The sequence below is a fragment of the Pezoporus wallicus genome, unplaced genomic scaffold (assembly GCF_028554395.1).
Source record: "Pezoporus wallicus isolate ANWC-B61680 ecotype Strahan unplaced genomic scaffold, APGP_CSIRO_Pwel_v1 contig_8791, whole genome shotgun sequence".
NCBI classification, from domain to species: Eukaryota; Metazoa; Chordata; class Aves; order Psittaciformes; family Psittacidae; genus Pezoporus; species Pezoporus wallicus.
In genome coordinates, this window is record NW_026635603.1 from 948436 (window position 1) to 969715 (window position 21280).

Consider the following 21280-nt stretch of genomic DNA (forward strand, 5'->3'; position numbering starts at 1 on the left):
GTTGTTTAAAGTACCTTTACAATTAATCTTGCTGGCATCTACTAAAACTCTGTATGTTAACAAAAGTCGCAGCAATAGCATGAGTCAGTAACAGGATAAAACTCTTTGGTGATCAGACATTTTGCTCAGTTATAGTTGTAACATCTTTTGCTGCATGTGGAGAATGTGGTGTGTATATTTTGTAATGTGCCTTGCTTACAGCAAAGCTGCTTTTGTACCGAGACCTCTGTCCCATCCCTAGTTTGCATCTTGCCTTGTTCTCTGTTGTGCTTTTGAACAGTCATGTCTTTCTAGATATCTTCTCATAGTGTTTCTCTGCTTGGCTGCATTCAGAGGGATGTATTTTGTCAGAGAAGGGTCAGAATCAGAACTACGTTGCATTCAAGGATGCCTGTTAGAATTTGGTCAGTCATTTTGTTTCTGGTTCCATATGCTTAAGGGCATTTCACATGTGGGCATTTGGTGAAAAATTAATGGAAGCTCTAGATTGCACAGTATGTATATTTGTTATGTATTTATAAAATGACATGGCAGAGTCTTCACATTCTAAGTGTAGTTTAATGTTCAGATTGAAAGAAAAGGCATATTGTTTATATTCTAGTAATTTGACTGTTCTGGGCATATTTATACCGTTGTGTTTCTAGGCATTGAATCAGAAATGTTTTATGAAAAATTAGAATTGAATCAGTCCTTTTCATTCAGTGCTTGGTTTGATACATGAAAGACCTTGGATGAAAAGGATTCCTGTTAGTGTAGGGGATTCTACTTTTTTTTGGGGTGTTCTTTTTATATGTAAGGTCAGCTGAGGCAGCTGAGCTGCCAGCTTCTGGCAAAAGTACTAATTCATGTGGCTGATGAATCTGTCAGCATTGGTACTCACTGAAATGAAATGTGGGTATTGTATAAATCTAACAATATGTCCATTTCATTGTTATTGGTGTTAGATTATTTTAAGAGGGATACATGCTTTCTTTGTAGAAGATACTCCCTTTTATGAGGAGTTTGTTCTGTTTTAGAGAATCAGCAAGAATTCTGAATCGAAATCAGCAAGCAGCATCTTTAATAAATTGCATATGAAACCAGCCCACTTGGCAGGTAATAGAAACTTGGTTTCCGTGCTCCAGTCTTTTTCCTAAGTTTCTTCCAGTGCTATTGGTACCTAAATGGGCAGAACGGAGATTTTGTGATGGTGGTCACCAGCTCTTCCAGATGCCCAATTCTGCCGCAGGGATGTTGTTGGGTTTTTGTATGTGTGTGTGCATACTGGGATTTGAACTGCATAGAGTACTTTAGTGAGAGCTTAGCCAAACAGTATAAAATGATACAAACAGAGCATTAGACATGCCTGTCTTTAGTACAGCCATCTGTTAAGTGCTGTAGCAGTTTCTCAAAAGCATCCCTCAATGTAGACATCAAAGTCTATTCATGCACCTGTGCCTCTGATCTTCAAATATTTTCCTTATTTCAGTGGGAGAGGAGCAGTATTTCAAGATCAGTAGCTTTATTTAATAACAAAAACAAACAAACAAACCCAAAACCCACCAAAACCAAGCAAACAAACAAAAATCCACAAAACAAACAGAAAACCAGCCTGAAACTCCCCCAGAAACCTCACGCTGCCAGTTGAGGAGTTGTTAAAAACGCCTTTACTTAACATTCAGCACTTTATTTATGGAAAACCTCTCAACCACGCTTTCGTTTTCCTCTCCTTTGAGTAACCCCTGCCCTTGCTAACACCTATTTCCTGCCTCCTCTTATTTACAATGCAGCAGCTGAGATCATTCGCTTGATCCGCTGCTCCGATGACATCAGCCGGACCTGTGAACTCTTCTACCGGCTCGCTCCCGAGCAGCACACAAGTGCTTTTGTGAGCTTCGCGGAGGGAGGACCTTGTGTCATCCTGATGCGTTCAGCAGCTGTGGCCCAAAAGAGAGAGGTGCCCGACTTGTAAAGGTCTTCTCAGGTGATGAGAGAAACATGGTGGCCCCATGAAGCTGCTAGCTGAATGTACACAGGCAAATCCTGGTATAGCCTGTACCTCTTTGCGCCCTCTTCTTTTGCTCATTTACTTGCTAATATGCAAAGATTGGTCTCCCAAATGATGAGTTTGAATCTCTTGCTGATCATCTTATTCAGGGCTAGTGCCTGACGTTGCTCATGGCTTTGCTGTTGGCTGACGTTGGTGAAGCAAGGCCCTGCTTCCCCTGTTGCAGCAGGGCTGCGTGCTGAGGGCGCAGGAGCGGGAGGTGGGCTGCGAGGGCACATAACCCGTTTCCCGCCAAAAGCCCTGGGTGCGGTTACCTCAGTGCCAGCCCACGGCGAGCGGAGCTCGGCTGGACGCTGGACATGAGGCACGCTCCCTTCTTTTCACCCTGCGTCCGTTTGGTGTGGTACCGACAGGAACCCATAGTGGTTTGGTACATGGCAGTCCTGATCTCATCAAGTCCCGTGTGAGTGTCAGGGTCCAGGGTGCACAAACACCCCCCAGCGTCCCTGCCTGGCTCCTGGGGCTCCGCCATCCTCCCCACAGCCCAGGGCGCCATGTCAGCCCCAGGGCTGCTGGTGCCTGACCCAGTGAAGGTGCAGCATGGCTGGGTTCCAGTCCCCCACAGCCTGGCCTGCCAAGCCAAGCATACCTGCTGGCCCATGTCCCAGCCCCTGGCCTGTCCCCATCCCCAAGGAGGTGCCTGATGTCCACGGTAGGGGCTGCCCTCGTGCCTCCATGACTGCCTGCTCTTGGCTGGAGAGGTGGGATGCAGGGCAGGCCTGGGCAGACAAGACCCCTTGAGGTACCCTGGAAGTGGTCATGACATTTCATCTCTGTGCTTTGCCTACTAAAATAGAATGAAAATATAGTATTAATGGATACTACGTTACTTGACTCACTCCCTGTAATCGCATGACAACTGCTATGTGTCAGTAAGAGCTATCGATTACATGGTGGTTTGATTATAGTTTAATTTTTTGAGATGGGTGGCTGCAAAATTAGTCTGTAATGTCTGGGGCACCCCAAGGATACTCAAATCCAGCCGTATTGGAACCTGTGGTAAAATGCAGGAGGGTTTATAATGGGCTCTTCATTGCAATGCCTAAACATTCAGGAGCTTGTTCCCGCAGCAGCTTGGCAGTGAGCACCTGTATTTCATGCTGAGTGAAAGTGATCTCCGCAAGAGTGAAGACTCCTTAAAATCTACCAGAATGGTGCAGAGTAAACAGATTTTGTATTTCAGATAAAGTGTGTAAAGGATGTATTTCTTTCTCCCTGTGGGAATACAAAAGGAGTATTATAAACACGTGTTACCCAGGCGTACGAGCTGTGTGTGTGTTCATTTCCCCCGTGGTGACCAGAGCTGATCTGCCTTGCTGGGATCTGAATAGGCCACAGTGTTGGTTTTCACATTTGCATATCTGGGCTTGGTATAAATTACAGTAAAAAAAGTTACTCAATACTACCACTTTTTAACTTCCTTCCTCGTCTCCCTGGAAGTAGTGGTGCAAATGTATGGTAGAACAGTGCTTTAAATATTGTATTGGAAAAATTCACTGGTTTCAAGCTTTAGAAGTGCTAAGGGTACACACTTCTTTTTTACTTCAGTGAAAGTACATGGTCCTCAACACACCTCTTTGCAAAAGGAGGCTCTGTTTGGTAGTGAACTGTAGACCTGTCCATATGTTCCATCTACACCTTGGCTTCATGAGTTTTGGAAACCTTTTGTTTCCTGCACGTGCAGTCACTTGCTTTGGGAGCCATTCTAAGTTTTTTTTCTAATTCTCTTCTTGATTACAGATTGACTTGGAGCCAGAAGGGAGAGTGTATGTCATCATAGACCTTTCAGGATCATCAGGTGAAGGTAGGGACTTTCAGTCTTTTATCTTATTCGTTTATGAATGGAATCTTCCAAGGGCCTCTGCAATGGAAGTGGTAGAGGAGGTGCTGTGCCGGTATCCTCTTAAATCTGAAGTTTAAGTTAAAGAGCTCAAGTTAAAGTGAACACTTTTTGATGTAACTGCATGTGAGTCAATGAACAGTTACAGTTCATATTACCCTGTTCATCACTGAGGGTAACTATACCAGCTGAAAGGGCAGTAATGAAATGAGAATAGTTTAGTAGTTACCAATTTCTAGAAAAAACTTCCAAATTATTATTTTTGGAATTATGCTAACTGCTATGTAGGTAGAAATGGTAAGATATCAGAGGTGGGGGAGAAGAATTTATGAGCTTTTAAAATTATCCTAATACTTGATATTTTTTCACTAGATGTTTTCTTTTTCAGGTAAAGTAATGATCAAAACGTTGTAATGATAAGAGGTGTTTTCCTTTTTATGACACAGCAGTTATATATTTGGGGAAAAAAAAAGGCAAAAAATAAAGGTGGAAGAGAAGCATTAATTAAATTCTTAAGATATTTTTCTGTTGTTGACTGGGAACAGAGACAGGTGGTAGATGGTGGGCATAAGGGAATCTATGAAGAAGCAAAACTGTATCTTAGCCATGCTCTCGATGGCAGCCTGATCTGCTGAAATGGCCTAGATGGCTGGTTTGGGTTTGATCAGTTTAGATTATGTCCACTGACCAACTTTCCACAGTAACTCATAATGCTAAACGAGGTTATTGTTGGTTCACAATATATAAAGAAGTTTCACATAAATCCTGATAGGAGCTGAAACAGAAAATGCTATGAAATAAAATTATTTTGCCTGGCACAGTTGAGAAACAGTGGAAAACCACATTTGTATTTCTGTTCCTTGTAATGAATTGCTATGCTCTGACCAATTACTAGCAGTAGCTTGCAAGAACATATACTGCTCTATGTCCTGAATTTTAAAAACAAAGCAAGCTATTATTTAAACGTCATCTTATAGCCACATTTTGTACCCACATACAATATGCTCTGCCTTTTATCTTTCTATATATTAAATAAAACATCAGTTAAATAGTACTTTCCACATATCTTGCTAATTGGCATGCCAGTGATGGAACTAAAATGTAGTTAAAGGCATTGAAGTGGTTCTATCACAGGGGAGATGGATGTTTTTCCAGCTTTCCATTGATAGTTGGTTGATATCCAGACAGGCATTGTTCTAGTATTTCATCACAAGATGTATTCAGGTGAGAGGGCAGGAAGAATGGTGTCATGTTGTTCTTTAAAAGCTCTTTAATCTTCTGTGACAGAAAAAAGAAAAAATGGTGAGGGTATAATGTCACCTATATTATGTGGTGTATTACCCTCTGATACTTGAAAGGTGCTTGGAAAGAAATTTGCAGAGCTAGAGCTTGTGTCACTACATTAGCGTTGAAGGGCAGCACTCCAATGGAAACAGACCACTAAGGGAAAGCAGCTTATGAAATGCTGTCGTATGGGAAGCCCTTGGGGAAGACCAAGAGACGTTAGGGTTAATTTGGTAAAGCCTTGGAGAAGTTGATGTGCTTTCAAAATGCAACAGAACTTGTAGAGTTTTAGAGTTTTCCTGTAAAATTACAACTGTTGAAAAGTGTTGTATAGAAGTATTGCAAAATTCTCTAGGAAGGTTACATTTTTCCTCACAAGGTAAATTGGACCAGGTTTGTACAACAGTTCATAAACTGTTTTGGTGGTGTTTTGTTAGTGATGTAATGAAATCTTATTTTCAGACTGCTTTATTATGGCTAAAGCCTAGCTAATTTTGGGTGCATCTCTTCTCACTTCAGCTGTCTTAGTGAAGAACATAGTTTAACATAACAACTGTATGCATCCTTCTGTAGTGAACAGAAACTTTTAACCTGCATGGGAAGTAATTTATTCTGCATGTTTAAAAAATGCTTATTTCTTTTGATCTATTGTCCTGGGTTCAGCCTATGTATATATACGTATATAAATATATATGTAAATAGAATACATCTGATATGTATTTTATGTATTTCAATGGGGCAGTTTGCTGTAGTTGGTCTTTATTCATTGACTATAAAAGGAACATAAGATTAAAATTAGAATAAGTACGTGACTTTTGAGTGGTAGGATTGGTTGAGGTGACTGCTACAGGTGACCTAAGGTTTTTACCAAGATCTTGTTTCTGAACTCCAGTCTTCATTGCAAATAGAAGAGAGTATATAGTAGTCTTTTTATGCTGCATAAATGGGCATGAATATTTCAGCTGAATTCTGGAAGGGGAAAAGTTGGCAATTTGTGAAAACAAAAATATGTGTAGCAACAACTTTAACTGGAGGAAGCAATCACATTTCATGTTTCTTGGTTAGCTAGCAGTATTAAAAAAAAAGAAGTAAAAAAAATCTCATCCCTTGAGATGTGGTATATACTTGCTAACCAGTATGGTCTTGTAATTCTGTGTATTGAAAATTGGCAGGTATTTTTATGTGGAATAGTAGAAAGAAGGTTTGAGCTGCTGGCTTTGCTATTTGCATTTTTTTTCCCCATTCTAAAGGTGAGCTACAAATCCATGTTTAGAGCTGTGCCAGTTTCTCTGCCACATCCTATGTTCTGAAATTTCTTTCAGAAGAAGCTCTTCTTCTCCAGTAGTAACAGTGCACTTGTTAAGGGTCAGCCTGAAAACCCCAAGGCTTTAAGCTGTTCTCCACTGGATATCTTACAGCAATGCCAACTCTCCCAGTGGCATGTTCAAATCTCAGGAATCTGGATTTGTTCTGAAAAAAATTATTTTCTAGAACTTGCTCCCATTCAGTTCTAGTCTTTGAAGCAGAAAAAAGGTTAGAAAATACAAATGCTAAAGCCTGAGATGTGGAAAGCAAACTGCATAAAAAGCCCTTGCAAGAAAAACGACAAACCCAACAGGAATGTGTTTATCATCATCTTTTTTTTTACACTAATCCTGCTTTAGAGCCTGCTTATGGCTTCTGAATGTTTGTTCTGCACTGAGAGGGAGGGTGAGTAACTATTTATTTTAGCAATCTTTTGTAAATTCTGTAGTAGGGACTTGTCTGGCCCACATACTGAAAAGAAAATGTGAAATGAACTATCACGCAGAAGGTGGTGTTCTCAGAAGTTAGGATTTACATTTTTCTGCTAAAATTTGAACATTCCCATATTGTGCTTTCAAAACTCGTTCTGCAGAATACTTCAGCACGCTTTGCTGATGTGCATGAAGGAAGAGAAAACAGCTCTTGAAATACGTTTTTGAAATTTTCCATTTTAAGGTTTATAACCAGTAATTTTGTAACACCTGATTCAGGCCTCTACACTCTCTGTGCCAAAATCGATCTGCATGGTTATTTACCTTCTGTAGATTTAATTTTTAAAATGGCTGTGTGCATTCAAGGTTAATATGTGTTTGCGTTTCATAGAATCATAGAATGGTTAGAGTTTGAAGGGACCTTCTCGTGCACGGCTGTTCCCCATGAATGGAAACAGCTCTGCCAGTGGAGACTCTCCAAATGTAGATGCACACTAAGATGCCAATTCAGAAGCTAAAATAGCTGCAGCAATAAATCAGTGAAATTCTATTTATAAAAGCTTTTGTTTATAATTTGAACACCTTTATCAGATGTTGACAAATGGTAACTGCCCTCTCAGAACTTTAAGGGGTATTTTAAAGACAAATCCCTTGGCTCAAACAAACTGTGGACCTGACACAGATCCAGTCGTATTGGCTGGATTTTTTTTTACTGAGCTTCATTGATCCATAGAATCATCATAGAATCACAGAGTGGTTTGCATTGGAAGGGCCCTTATAGATCATCTAGTTCTAACCCCCCTGCTACAGGCAGGGACACCTTCCACTTGACAGATTGCTAAAAGTCCAGTCCAACCTGGTCCTGGGATGGGGCAGCTACAGGTTCTCTGGGCAGCCTGTGCTAGTTTCTTGTCATGCCATATGCAAACATTATTCTTGAAGAATAAGAATTTCTGATAACTTGCTTTTGTGGTACCAGATCAAAACATGGGTGGTGGTTGATGTTGTTGTTACTCTGCCAGAATATTTTGTCAGACTTGCAAAGCATGTAATCAGTCAATTCTGGTATTAACTAAACATCTGGTGACTCCATTTTAAATATGCAGTTGTAAGAAAAACAGTTTATAGTAGTCCAGTGTTTGTGAGAAATAATTAGTAAATTACCATATTTATTCTGTTACTTTGCAAGCTGGATCTAATGATCACATGGGTTTTTAGACTTCTATCTTCAACTTTTGCCAGGGCTATGGAGAAGGGTGTGTCTATACCAGTCTTTCAATGAGCAGCAGACTCTGTAAGACATGCTGTCTTATTCATTTCTTCAGTGCTTGCTGTCCAAGGTCATATTGATTTTTTTCTGTATTAGTTCAGCGTTGCTGTGGCATACACATTATTTCTAGACTGAAGTGCACTCATTGACTGTTCTATTGACATGATTTGGCAGTGTTTTTTTCATCTGTTTTAGTGCTCATAGAGTTTTGTGAGTGAAGTTTTTTGAATGATTTCAGAAATACTTAAGAGCTCCAGTGTAGCTGATCAAGATTGAGATGCAGGCTGAAATTTTAAAGCATACCTAATACAATGACACAATGATTCGATTTATAAATTGGAATAACAGATGGCCGTCAAATGGGTAAGAGAGGTAAATTGCCTGAGGAATGATTAAAAACATTCTCAACAATGTCAGTTTTATGTAGACTGAAAGACAGATGCTATTATGTTTAAAAACTTGTGACCTTCCTGCTGCATTTGTCATTGCAGATTTCTGCTTTCTTTGGAATTATTGGTTTATGTGTGACACAAATGTATATACAGTTGCCTACAGTAGCTTTCTACCAACTTACAAATTAAGTTACCATTTGTAGTATGTCACTATTAAATCAACTGACTGTCAGTATTAAAGCAAGTGACTTCAGAATGACCTTCATATGTTAGGGGGTTTTGTTAATTATTTATCATAGGTAATGTAATAGAAATTTAAGAACTATTCCAAACTCTTCTTCTATGTACTATGCCTAATCAATTATAATGATTATTTATCATTGTTACATGTCCCAGTTTGCATTATGCAATTGTCTTTCTATGTGACTACAGATTCTCCATTTTAGAGCAGACAGGCGGTTGAATTGCAATGAAACACCACAGCTTATGCTGGAGGTGGCAAGTGCTGTAGGAAGCAGCCTGTTGGAAGTTCTTGCCTATATCTACAAGTTATGTAGTTACAGAAGATTACATCTTCTAATACATTCATCTTCAGAGTCATCTGCTTGTAAGATACTTGAAGTTCTTCATCCAGTGAAACTTAGGTTCTTAATTTAGATTAGATATTAGGAAGAATTTCTTTACCAAAAGGGTGGTCAGGCATTAGAGCAGGCTTCCCAGGATAGTGAGGGAATCACCATCCCTGGAAGTGTTGAAAAAATATGTACATGAGGCCCTTAATGACATGGTTTAGCGGTGGCCTTGACAGTCCTGGGGTAAAGGCTGGACTTGATGATCTTTCTTTCCAGCCTATTTGACTCGATGATTCTGTGTTTCTAAGGTGCTACTTAACAATAAAGCCATTTAGCTGAAGTCATGGCAGTATCTTGTGAATTTTAGAATATTTTGTTTAAGTTGATTATTTGGTCTTTTGCATTGAAATAGCCAACAAAGAAGTCTTTAGAGTTCTGACTGCATCAGATTATGCATGTAACATGTAAGTCAAAATATATGAGCTCAGAAGAGGTTCCAAGTTCTTCTTAGCTCACCTAACAATTCTATGATACTATGATTTCCTTGAAGGCTCTGTTTTGCAAATACAGTTTCGATGATTCGCATATGTTATGGCAGAACTTCTGCAGGAAAAGAAAATAGTATCATTAGAAGCAGGTACACTTCTTAATACCTCATACTTGATAAATTTATAATGTAGATAGAGCTTATTCATCAGAATATCTACAGGATTTATTCTAGGCATCCAACTTTGGTAGAATCAGTACAACAAGAAAAATTATTTCTGTGCCATGTGGTAGCATCCTTTTGCAAAGATCTTTTAGTAGAAAATACCCCACACGTTGAAATCTGTCTCTGTGATTGCTAACGTATCCATTCGTCAGAGTTTTTGTTCCTTAGACTATTTAGCAGTTGTCACTGTCATTGTCATTAATTATGCTTCTTCTGCTATAAGGGCCCAGAAAATGAAGAAAATGAGATGTGATTATGCTAGGCACTGTCTGAACAAAGAACAACAGAAGGTGCTTACTCAGAAATCACAGAGTCTAAATGTCATGCATCCTGGAGCTAGTCTTTTTGTTTGGTGGTTTCAGGAACTTGTGTTAAGAGTGGTGTTTTCTTTAACTAATGTCTTCTACTGCAAACACAACTTTGACAGGTTGGGTTTGGTTGGGATTTTTTGTTGTTTTATTTTATGATCACTGATGCCATTTGGGGAAATTTGTGGTGCTGTGGAAAGATTCATCAGGCAGACCATAAAATAGTTTCTGGTAGTTATCAGCTGCTTATCTTGGGGTGTTAAACAGGCTGTGAAGATAGAGTTTGTTCTTTATTCCCAGTGATACATGTCTTGCATCAGGATGAATCTCTAGCCCACTTTTGCTATCCCTCCTGGTGGTAGCATCTCTCTCTGAAAGTGGGTTTCAAGTTAATCACCAGCTTTTCATTGTGAGTAATCACATTTTAAGATTTTAGCACAGGAGTCAACCTTCTTTATTGCATTAGTTTCATCTGTGCTGATTTAACCACTAGTTTACGAAGGTTACCTCATTTCTAGATTCTGGGACTTTTTTGGGGGAGTTAAAATAATCTGAAACTGTCTGAATAGGACAATACTGAACTGGCAGCACTAACTGGATGCTTTCTGTCTTCAGTCACTTGACTCAGGTTTATGTCCAAGAGCTCTTTCACAAATGCAGCTCCCCCTTAAAGTTCTCAGGGATATTGTATGCTCAGAGAAATAGGGTTTGAAGTTGAAGTGTCCATAGCTTTTCTCCCTTTGGAATTTAAAGCAAATATTTAATCAGTCAAACCAGACAACATTTGTTGCTCTGCTCTGTTCAGTCTCACTAAGGAAGACTTTGCTGCTTCTAAAGGCCTAATCTCACGTTTTTATTCATAGCCTGGGGAAAAGTAGGATACTACACTAGCTTTTTGGTTTTCTTTCTGTAGGCTTCCTTGCTTTAATAGAACAGCAGCAAGCAGTAGCCTGTGAGCAATCTTCAAATGTAACCAGAATCTCAGTTTTCAAAACTCATTATGCAGTGTATCAACTGACAACCTATTTCCTTTGAAGTTTTGGTTTTATGTAGGTAGGGTTTGGGGATTATTTTTTCTGCATTCAGCTTTTAATTTCTTTTGTACCAAAAGATCAGCACTCATTCAAACCACAAGTGACGAGAAAGGCAAAGTCAAAGAAATAAATGAAGCTTAAATTTATTTATAAAGGTTTTTCCTTCTGCTATGCCTTCATTTTCTCCTCTTAGGAGGGATAATTCAAAACTTCTACAAATATGTCTTTTCTTTTGGGTCTTATTTGGCTTAATCTTAAAATACCTCTGTGCTGAAGTTTGGATGCTTATTACAAAAATGAATTTTTTTTTGTAGGTTTCATGCTTTTCTTGCAACCATTAATCTGTTTTATGACTGTGCTTAGAACTGAAAAAAGTCTTTGCCATCCAGACTTTCAGTTTCTAGTTTGTTTATTAAAAAAAAGAAAAAGTAACACCCCCCCAGCTCCCTGCAAGCACTGCATTTATACTAATACGGAAACTTAAAGGTTTTTAAATCGGTCAGCCAGACAACTTTGTCATATCTCAAGTGAACAATTTTAAATAAACGTCTTGTTTTCCCAAATCTGTTTGAGTAAGTTGATGGCATTAGGTATCTGTAATGCATCTGGCTCTGGCATGTATTTACTTGATGGTGTGGTAGGGGATGTTTTTATTTTGAGACAAAATTTCACCTGTTGGTAGCATGGCATCTGAAAGCAGGTGTTTGTGTTGTTACCTCAATGACAATAACTGGAAAGCCTGAGAGGAGGAGCTGTGAAATAACTGTGTGATAGTCCAGTCCACGTAAGTTCTTTGCTCTTGCAAGTTAACACCGACTTCAGTAGTGGCACAGGCATTTGGCTAGGAAAATGAACCTTGCAGGCTCACTGTTCAAAGCCAGAATTCCTTTTATAGATATCAGTGCAAATGCAAATCAGCACTTGGTGACAATTCAGTCTGTTGGTACATGGTCCTTTTAGGCTGCACTGCTCACTGAATAGGTTTACCAAAGGGTGCTTATGTAATTTTGACTTCACATGGCAAATGCCTTCATAATGAACATCTTTCTATGGATTTATAGCCATCCTTTGGATTATATCCAGTTGTCTGAACATCTGGTAAGCATTGTGTGTTTGTAATAAGCCCTTACTGTATAAAGCTGGCTCAGTCTTTTCAGGCAAAGATCGATGACCTTTTCTTGGCAGGCTTCTAGCTTTTTGCCAAAACAAGTGCTTAGCAGGGAGAAAGACACTAGTAGACGATTTCATTTAAAGGTACCTTTGTATTCTACTGTAAGAGTTTGTACTTGTTTAAGGAAAATTGTGTTAGACTGAAATAGAAATGAAACTCGTGTACATACCACATTCCAAATTGCTGTCCCTCTCTTCTCCATTTATGTAGTAAATGCTCTGATTTCCATATGTTGTTTTTTTCTAACAAAATTGTGCGAGGCCTTTAGAATAGGCATGTTTAATTTTACCACTACATATGCCTAGGTTGTTTGTTTTTTTATAAAGAAAACAGTAGAAAAGCATCAAATTAAAAACTACAGTTGTATTTACATGTAAGTGAATCACAAACTAGTAATAAGATTTGAAATACAAATGTGTTCTTTTGGAAATCTGTACATGTCTAGTTATTTCATAATAGAAGACAAAACATAGATTAATTGAGTGCTCATTGTATAGCATGATGTTATGTGAAAAATATATATAATATAATAATTTTTATGTATTTGTTTTGCTGTGCTTCATAAAATACAGAACCTGTAATGTGTTATGATTTCTGGTGTTTTGTTCTACACTTTTGCTGTTACAAAAGTGTGCTCTGAATCCACCTGTTCCCTCTTCACCCTTATACTCCCTGACAACAGTCAAGTCTGTATATTGTTAGTACGACTAAGGAAAAAAAGACTTAGTGTAGTCAATTTTGATTAACTGATTAGGGAATGAAGAGGTGCGGTAATACATTCATTAAAGACAGTTCTAACCATGTTCCTGGCCATACGACATACCAGTGAGGTTGTCTAAACTGGGAGCATTAATGCCTGTTGTGAACATCATTAACCAAATGTTTCAACATAGCCTAAAAATCTACTTCAGTTTTAAAAATATGAGTTCTGAGGTAATGTAAACAGCTGGAGTCTCAAAAACTGTGTGGTTTTTGAGTGTAATTTTGAAAGGTTAAAATATTTGAGCCTTTTCATGGACACTTTGTACCTGCGGGAGGAAAAAAATGTTTTGCCACTATAAAAGGCAGACTCTGGACATAAAAATGACTGAGTAGACCATGTGTGTATTACTTGCAAGTTGCAGCTTTTAAAGAAAGCTTCAAAGAAAGCATGATGATGAGAGTCCAAAAAGGACTTTCATCATTCACCTGGCTTTTCAGAAGGGCTACTCTAAAGAAAGTATCCAAGTAGATATAGATACTCTGTCTAGATACTGGATACTCTTACATCTATCTCTATTTGAGCACTGACTCTGGTCTTTTTTTCGTGCTATGACTTTTAGTTTGCTTTCATTATTTCTGCCATTTTTTTTAATGTATTTTTCAAAAAAAGTGAATTATGTAATATCAGGAATAATGTGAAATACAGATTTTAATTTGCACCAGCAACTTTAACATATCAGGCAGTTTGTTTGTTAGACTTTGAATTTTATATTCAGAAGAAGACATAAGAAATATTTTGATGTTCTGCAAATGTCAGTGTGACAATCACACAGAATATATGCTGCCCCAGAGGAAAAAGAGGAAGAAAAAGGTCTCGTTAGCTGCGAACTCCGTAAGTAAAATGTAAATAGTGCGGGATTTGTTGTGTTTTTTAAACAACAGAATTTGATTTTCAGTATCTGATTTACTTTGTTGTTAGAACAGCTTGTGGACTAAATACATTCTTATTTACTTTCAAATTCTTTTGAGTTTTTCTGAAGAAAAATAGAGTTAAAATTTGTTGTTGTATTTCTTTTAATAATTCATCTGTATGCATACATAAATAGAGCAGATTTTGCTGATATCAGTGATGGCAGATGTTTGTTTTAGAGCACACAGTTTTCATGCGTTCATTTTTTATGGAGTGAATAGAAATACATAGTTATACTGAATACACATCAAGACTGGTGCAAATTTAGTACTTCAGGCAAGATAACATTAAAGCTCTTGAAGTATGCAATGGAATCACTGATGAACCCATTTTATAATAATGCTTTTGAGGATAGGATTGTCTGCTTAAACCCCATATCTGACGAGATTTGTACATCTGCCTTCTTCATTTTGGGCAAAATTCTTCTGTATGTCAACAGACTCCTCTAGGCTATTGTGCTGCAAGGCTAATATTAGTAAGTGGAAGTTTTCCTTCAGAAAAAGAGCTCGATAAAGACTGGAAAAATCACTTGAGATTTAGATTTAGATCTTGTTCTCCATTAACTACATACTCTGCATTGAAAGAGTATAAAGTACTTTGTGTGATGTAATGAACTTGCGATTAAGAAAATATGATTTATTCCTGTTTCAGAATCTTAAATGAACGATTAGTGTTGGGTTTTTGGTTTTTTGCTGATATTGTTAAAATATTTTTGCTGGCAATACTTACTAAGTTGTGATCAGGGATCCTATTTCAAAATCCTTTCTCAGGACATTTTACTTAATATAGTACCCTTCGTACAAATGCAAGAGGTCTTAGTTCTACTTCTGAGTTTGAGAGTGGCAAATCGACCATAACAAGTAGATTTGTCTGCCAGAGTGCGGTGGTATAGAGGATTTCAGAATTGATCTTCAACCAGCAAAACCAAAACAAAAGCTGAGGACTCTACTAATGACTTTCAGGATTTGAAGATTAAACAACTTTAATTATAGCTTGCTTATATTTCAAAATGAAAGGCTGTCTTCCCTGGACCTTATTATTAGAGAGTATAAACTGTGCATGCTCAGGGAAGGTCAGACATCTGTGTATAAGATATTTTACTTCTCCATTTATTCTCCATGGGATATAATCAGTATCAGAAATTACTATTCTTGTTAATATAATGCTTTTAAAGTATTAATTGCGTTCATTTCAGAGGAACGTATATATCATGAAAAGTTATTTAACTTCTTTTAGGTAGATTAAGCATTTCCCTTGTCTGTACCTGAATGTTTGACTAAGGTACGTAAGGAAATCATACCTTGTTCTTCAAGTATTTTTCCTAATTTTTTTGAGTGGGAGAAAGGGAGGGAGCCTTCACATACTCAGTAGTATCTTGTTTGAGGTTTTCTCTGAAGGACTGTGCATTCACAGACTTTCCGCCTGGCGTAGCCAAGCCATTTGGATGTGATCCAGCTTTTCATGTTTCTGTTTCTCTGCAGCACCACCATCTTTGTTATTTATAGATTTCTAACTATATTGCTTCAGAAAGGCTGACTTGGGATATGAGGTATCAAGTAGCACAGGCCTATGTTTCTGTATTCTTTTTAGGCTTATCACCCATTTCCTGAGCCTCAACAGGAATCAGTAAAATTCTTGCCATCAACTGGACAGATCACTTGAGTTGTCAGGCGCAGTGTTTCCTAACAAACTGAGAATGGTTACTCACTGAAAGGTTTGAAGTAAGAAATACAAACATCTTCTCAGCCAGTGTGGCTACACATAGCAAACTACAGAAAGTGTTGCAAAGTGTTTCCTTTCATTGCTACTGCCTTTGGAAGGATTCTTAGAGAAAGCCTTTAAGAATCTTGAAGTCATTCGCAATTAGTTTGTGAAAAGCTGATGAAGCTAATATTGTCCATTCTACACCAGTTTCTCTGCTGTGTTAAGATATTTTTTTTCTAGGGAACAAGACTCTTCATTCCTAATTTGTGATATGCTAAGAGTATTGGAGGCAGTTTCCCTGTACGGTGTATATGGCAAATGTACAGGCTCTAAAACTTGTATTTGAGAACTTGCATTTTTTTCATTTCTTTGCCCAAATACTTTCAACCATATAAAATATCAAAATGGAATTACTTGTTACCAAATTCTTGTTTTGAGTTACAGATATCATAGACTGCTGAAGTCACGGCTATCATTTCTCAGGGTTCTATAATTTCATACCCATTATAGTTTAAGAGTGATTTTCTCTAGCAATACTGCTAACATTGCTAGCATTGGAGGAATGTGTAAAAGACTAAAAGTGGATTGGATTTGCTGTAGCACAGGTGAAACTGAAATTGTTCTGGTCTGAGAAACTTTGGATAACATGAGACGTGCAGTATTTCTCCTGTGATTGTAATGAGGCCAACCCAGTTCCATTTTGCATAAATAAGAAATTTGGAAGACAGCATGGAAAGAATACAACCTTGGAGTTTCATACCTACTGGAGAAAGACTAAGAAAATAATCCATTGTTAAACATCTGGAATGTATTTCTTCAGTTTGCTGGCATTGATATTGAGTTTTCTTTTTATTCGTCTCCTTTCTGTTCCTGGGAGACATACAGTTGGGAGTTTTAATTAGTTAGAAAATGGAAGTTTCTGTTAAGGATTAATCGGAATGAAGTTAAATAATGGCATTGTTATATTCAGTGGGATTATTACTAGTTTCCTATTTTTATAGCATTCAGCTAAATCTTTTCCTTTTTTTCCCTTCTAGTCCTTTTTCCTCAAATATCAGTTAAGGACTAACTGCATAGGTTATCACACTTGAATCCCAGATAAAATGAACGTGATGTGTGCAACTGATAGTGATTTCCTTAGTGTTCGTAATACTGATACCCTTTTAGGAAATGTATTACTACTTTTGTGTAGCTGTGTAATCAATAGCATTTCAGAAGGTTGTTTTCTAAGAAACAGGCACAAAACCGTGGTAACTGTGAAGAAAGAGATTTTAATTTTATTTTCTTTTTAAGACGTCATCTTTGTTTTTTCACTCAGTGCCTCTTCTGGGTAGCTGCCTCTAGAGAACCCAATGGAAAAGTTGCTGCAATTAGGCAAATGGGCTCTTGAGGCTAATAACTCTCAACAGAAAGCAATGGGGAATCAAGGTTTTTACTTCTTTTGTTCCTTAACTTCCCTTAGATGTAGCCACCTACCTCATTTAGGTTCTAGTGAAAATCCCAGAGAAGATCTGTCTCTGCAGGCACTAAAACCTTAATCTGTCCCGTGGCTCTTTATATGGGTTTTGATTATGCACAGCTCTCGGCACCAGTGCATAAGGAGTAGTGTCTTCTTTTGCTCTGAATGCTAAACCAAACAAAGCTTGTTTTATGCCTTGTTACAATGAGAGGAAGAAAGCAGACAACCATTAATCGCATTGTTTGAATTTGAAGCTAAAAATCAAAGTCAAAATTCTTTTTCTCCTCGTTACTGTAAGGTTGGATTGTATTCATTATCTTGCTGACTGGCCTGTAACTGCCTTCCCTCGCTTCCTGCTGAGCTGCTTATCCTGGTCTGAAGTGCGTTGCTTCCCCTTCCACTTCCTGTCAGCTTCATCTCCAGAACTGCAGGCAGGCCAAACTCTGAAGTCCCTGCCCCAGCAAAACTGAGTCTTACTTGGACATTGGTATTTAAAGCTGTAATTTCCTGTAAATCCTTCCTTGCAGAGATCTTTAAAGCTTGTGGTAGTTAGGATAAGTAAATGCAGTTACATAGATGACAGAATCGGTTGAACAGCAGAGTGGATTTTCCTCTTTGATTTGTCTTGGAAAGGCTACTGAAATATGTAATTGCTGCGGGGCAAAGTTGCTATTTTGTTGTGGCAGAGAAACTGTGGCTGTGTATTATTCAGAGTTCATTCTTAGCAGGAAAAAAATCACTGCAAATTGTAATATGTGTTTTATTGCAAGTTTTAGTGATAAATGACTGCTTTTATATAGTTGTTAATTATATTAATATAGTAATAAGGCTAAACACAATCCATAGGAAAAACAGAATAAATAGAAGAAGATCCTGTTGTTAAAAGACTATTCATATTATAAAACCAAAATCAATCTTAGCATTGAAAGCATGAAAAATAAAAAATAGACTAAACTATTTCTATCAGTCAGGAGGACATAAATATGTTGGTGTACACACATAAATATATGTAATTTAAAAAAATTATAACTGAAAAACTTCTTGTGAGGGCATAGAAAATGTTAGTGTTGCATTAGGAAAACAAAGAGTTCCATTTTAGTTTATGAAACACATTAATAATAATGGTTGTAATAGTATTGGTACATTTATTTATATTGATTTAGCATCTATTCATCTTATGTGCAAATGACCAAGTTTTAATTCTTGATTGTCATTCTGCCTGTCTGGAATCTTCATAGGGATAACAACTCAAATGGAAGATGCTAGAGTACACAAAATAGACTAATTTGGTTGGCTCTAAGTTGTCAGGTCAGTGCTTCCTGTTCCTGTTGCACTCTGGTGTGTCTCACATAAATACCAGTGCTCATCTCAAATCTTCATTTTGCTCATAGTTTCCCCCACCACATTCATCTTCATTTGAATGAAGAAAACCTAAGCAACTGATGTCCATCACGTGTTCCCATCAGAGTTGGTGACAAGCCTCCAGAATGAGCACTTCCTTTATTTAATATTATTAAGTTTGGGATGGCTACATCTCCATGCTGAAATCCCTAGCCAAACAACAACACTGTTTTGAGCACTGGGTTATTTGCTTTTACTTCCTGTTTCTGCTTATGGCCTAGAGGTTATTCTTATATTCATTGTGGCAAAAGCACAGAAATGGCTATTTGAAAATAAAAAGCCAAAAGCGAAAACAGGAGATGTTTTAAGAGTTTTTTGCAAGTATGAAGTATTCAAAGTTTGCTAAAATTTAAGCAGCAACTGGCTATGCAGCAAAAGATAATTTGTGTTTTATCATCATCTTATATCTAGGGTATGGAATAAATGGTTTTAAAAACAGGCTGCAGGGTAACTTGTAGGGAAGATAATTTAGAATTAAAATACTACATAAACCATAATCTTGATATTATGGTCTTACTCCTTCTGCTGGTGTTGTTAATGTCCTTTATATGTAAAACATCTGAGACTTCCTGTGTATGGTAATAATTGCATTTATATGGTATTTCTTGTCCTCTTAGAACACTTTGTATGTTTCTTTACGACATCTTTAGAAGATGCATTTTTATGTGGAGAAACAGCAATGATGCCAGACTGGGAAGATTGTAGACTAATGGGTTGGTCAGTGAATACAGGATTCAGGAAGCTGCCTCAGCAAAAAAGTATTCGTGACTTTGGACAAGTAATCGATTTACCCCACATCCCAATTCCCTTTGGGTGTTAGATACTGTTATTAGTTAGGACTGCCAGGGATAAAAGTACAAGGAAAATTGAATCAAGCAGATAGGGCTGCAAAAGAGGCTGGAACATGTTGGAGCTGAGATTAGTTCTGATGATGGCTCTGTTACCAGCCTGAACTCAGGCAGTCAGGCATTGTAAAGAAGGCAGCAATTTAAAACTAATGGATAATACATGATGATAACCTTTTAAATATTTTTTGTTAATAAAAAAGCACTTTTCTGATTCTGTAGGAAAATACCGTTAGAAATGTTGATAATTCTGTTTTTTTTCTTTTTCTTCTATGCAGTATGTTAGAGCCTCCAGCTAGTGGTATGTGCTTTATTTTTTGCCTGAGATTATCTAGCAATGGCAGATTATGAGGCAGAGTTGCTTTCTGGGAGCTGGGCCCTAGAGCTCCATAAAGGAGGGCTATCAGCTACGTACTCCCTATTAATTCTCAGATCAAACTTTCTGTATAACCTGAAACTAAAGTGCAATAACGTTAAAACAGGAGTTTCTGAGTTGCATACATGAAGGCAATATATTAAATGGTTCTGTGAGAAGAAAAGTGGCTGGTGCAGACTCTGGTTTGTTCTGCTTCCCTAACCTGTCAGCTGCTGCTGAAGGCTGAGACAAAGATCTGGTGCACAGGCTTTTTCCCATGTGATCAGTGCTAGGCAGTCTTTTTAGTATTTCCATTAACACTCTGATGCTTCAGTAATGTGTTAGAGCCCATGGTATGCTTCGCCTGTGACCTCCTCAAGAAGAAAATAAAATTTGGGATATAAAGTCATGCATTAATACTGACATGAAAGTGATTTGTTTTAAAGTTATTGAATTATGACTGAATCTCTCTTCAGGATCGTGTGCTGTGATCCTTATTGACGCAGGGCAAGTGAGGATTGATGATGTACAACGGCAAATCAGGTCCTTTACCCTGTGTCTCATCTGTGTGACACAAATAGGAGAAAACCAGCAGCTTAACGAAAGGGTGCTAGTTAGTGTTGTTCTCTTTAAAATATGTTGCACATTGCAGATTTAGTGTAAAGTATCAAGCTAGCTCCCTCTTGCCAAGTCTTTTATCCTCATGACAGTCACCGTAAGATACGGACAGTGCAATTTCCACACTGCATTACTTGAAAATTCCTGGAAGAAGGGAGCAGTTGATTATGAAAGTAGCTGAAGCATCCTTTCAAGCTGCAGAAGGTCATGTCTGAAGTCATCCAACTCCTTGGAGGAGTGTGTTTTGCTCTTGTTATTCAGAATTCATACACCATTAATGTTTAGTTCAAAGTATTTCAACATAATGCTTTTACCTGAACAAAGTTGCATTCATTAATAGTACAGAGAATGGATTTTGATTTGTAATTGATTAACTGTCTTAATGTGTTTGCATCAATTGAAAAATGCACTAACACAAGCAAAAGCACAATATTGCTCCAAGTAATTTTCCAGCCCTTCGTGTTTCAGTGGCTGGATGGCATTTAAGGTAACTACGCAATGTAACGGATGCTGATTTCATCCTATATTGCTGTCATGGTAATGACTAATAGTGCTGATAAAAGGCAGTTGAGCATTTGCCGAGGGCATGGAAAACTGACTCTAGGGTGAACTGTACCATGATGTCAACGTTGTTTGCAATGCATGGATTCCATCGTGGCTTTTGTCTTTAAATAGTCCTTGCTTTTATGCAGAACTCTGGAGTTCTGATGTAGGGTAAAAATCTCCTACCTGTGGTGGTGTTTTGCTGTGTTAAATTATAGTTGGTACTATAGACAAAAGAAAATCCTTAAAGTTTTGAAAAGGAATGTCTGTCTGCTTTTGATACTGAGGGAATACTTGGGTGGCCTATGTGAAATCAG

At 37.8% G+C, this 21280-nt stretch overlaps 1 protein-coding gene across 3 annotated transcripts in view; it reads left to right on the forward strand.

Moving 5' to 3' along the window:
- Positions 1 to 21280, forward strand: part of PRKCE (protein kinase C epsilon) — a 287273-nt gene that overhangs the window by 98530 nt on the left and 167463 nt on the right. For all 3 annotated transcript variants that reach the window (XM_057396972.1, XM_057396973.1, XM_057396974.1), the window contains exon 2: positions 3788 to 3851. In XM_057396972.1, coding sequence (XP_057252955.1) covers positions 3788 to 3851 — 64 coding nt within the window. The remainder of the gene's footprint in view (positions 1 to 3787; positions 3852 to 21280) is intronic.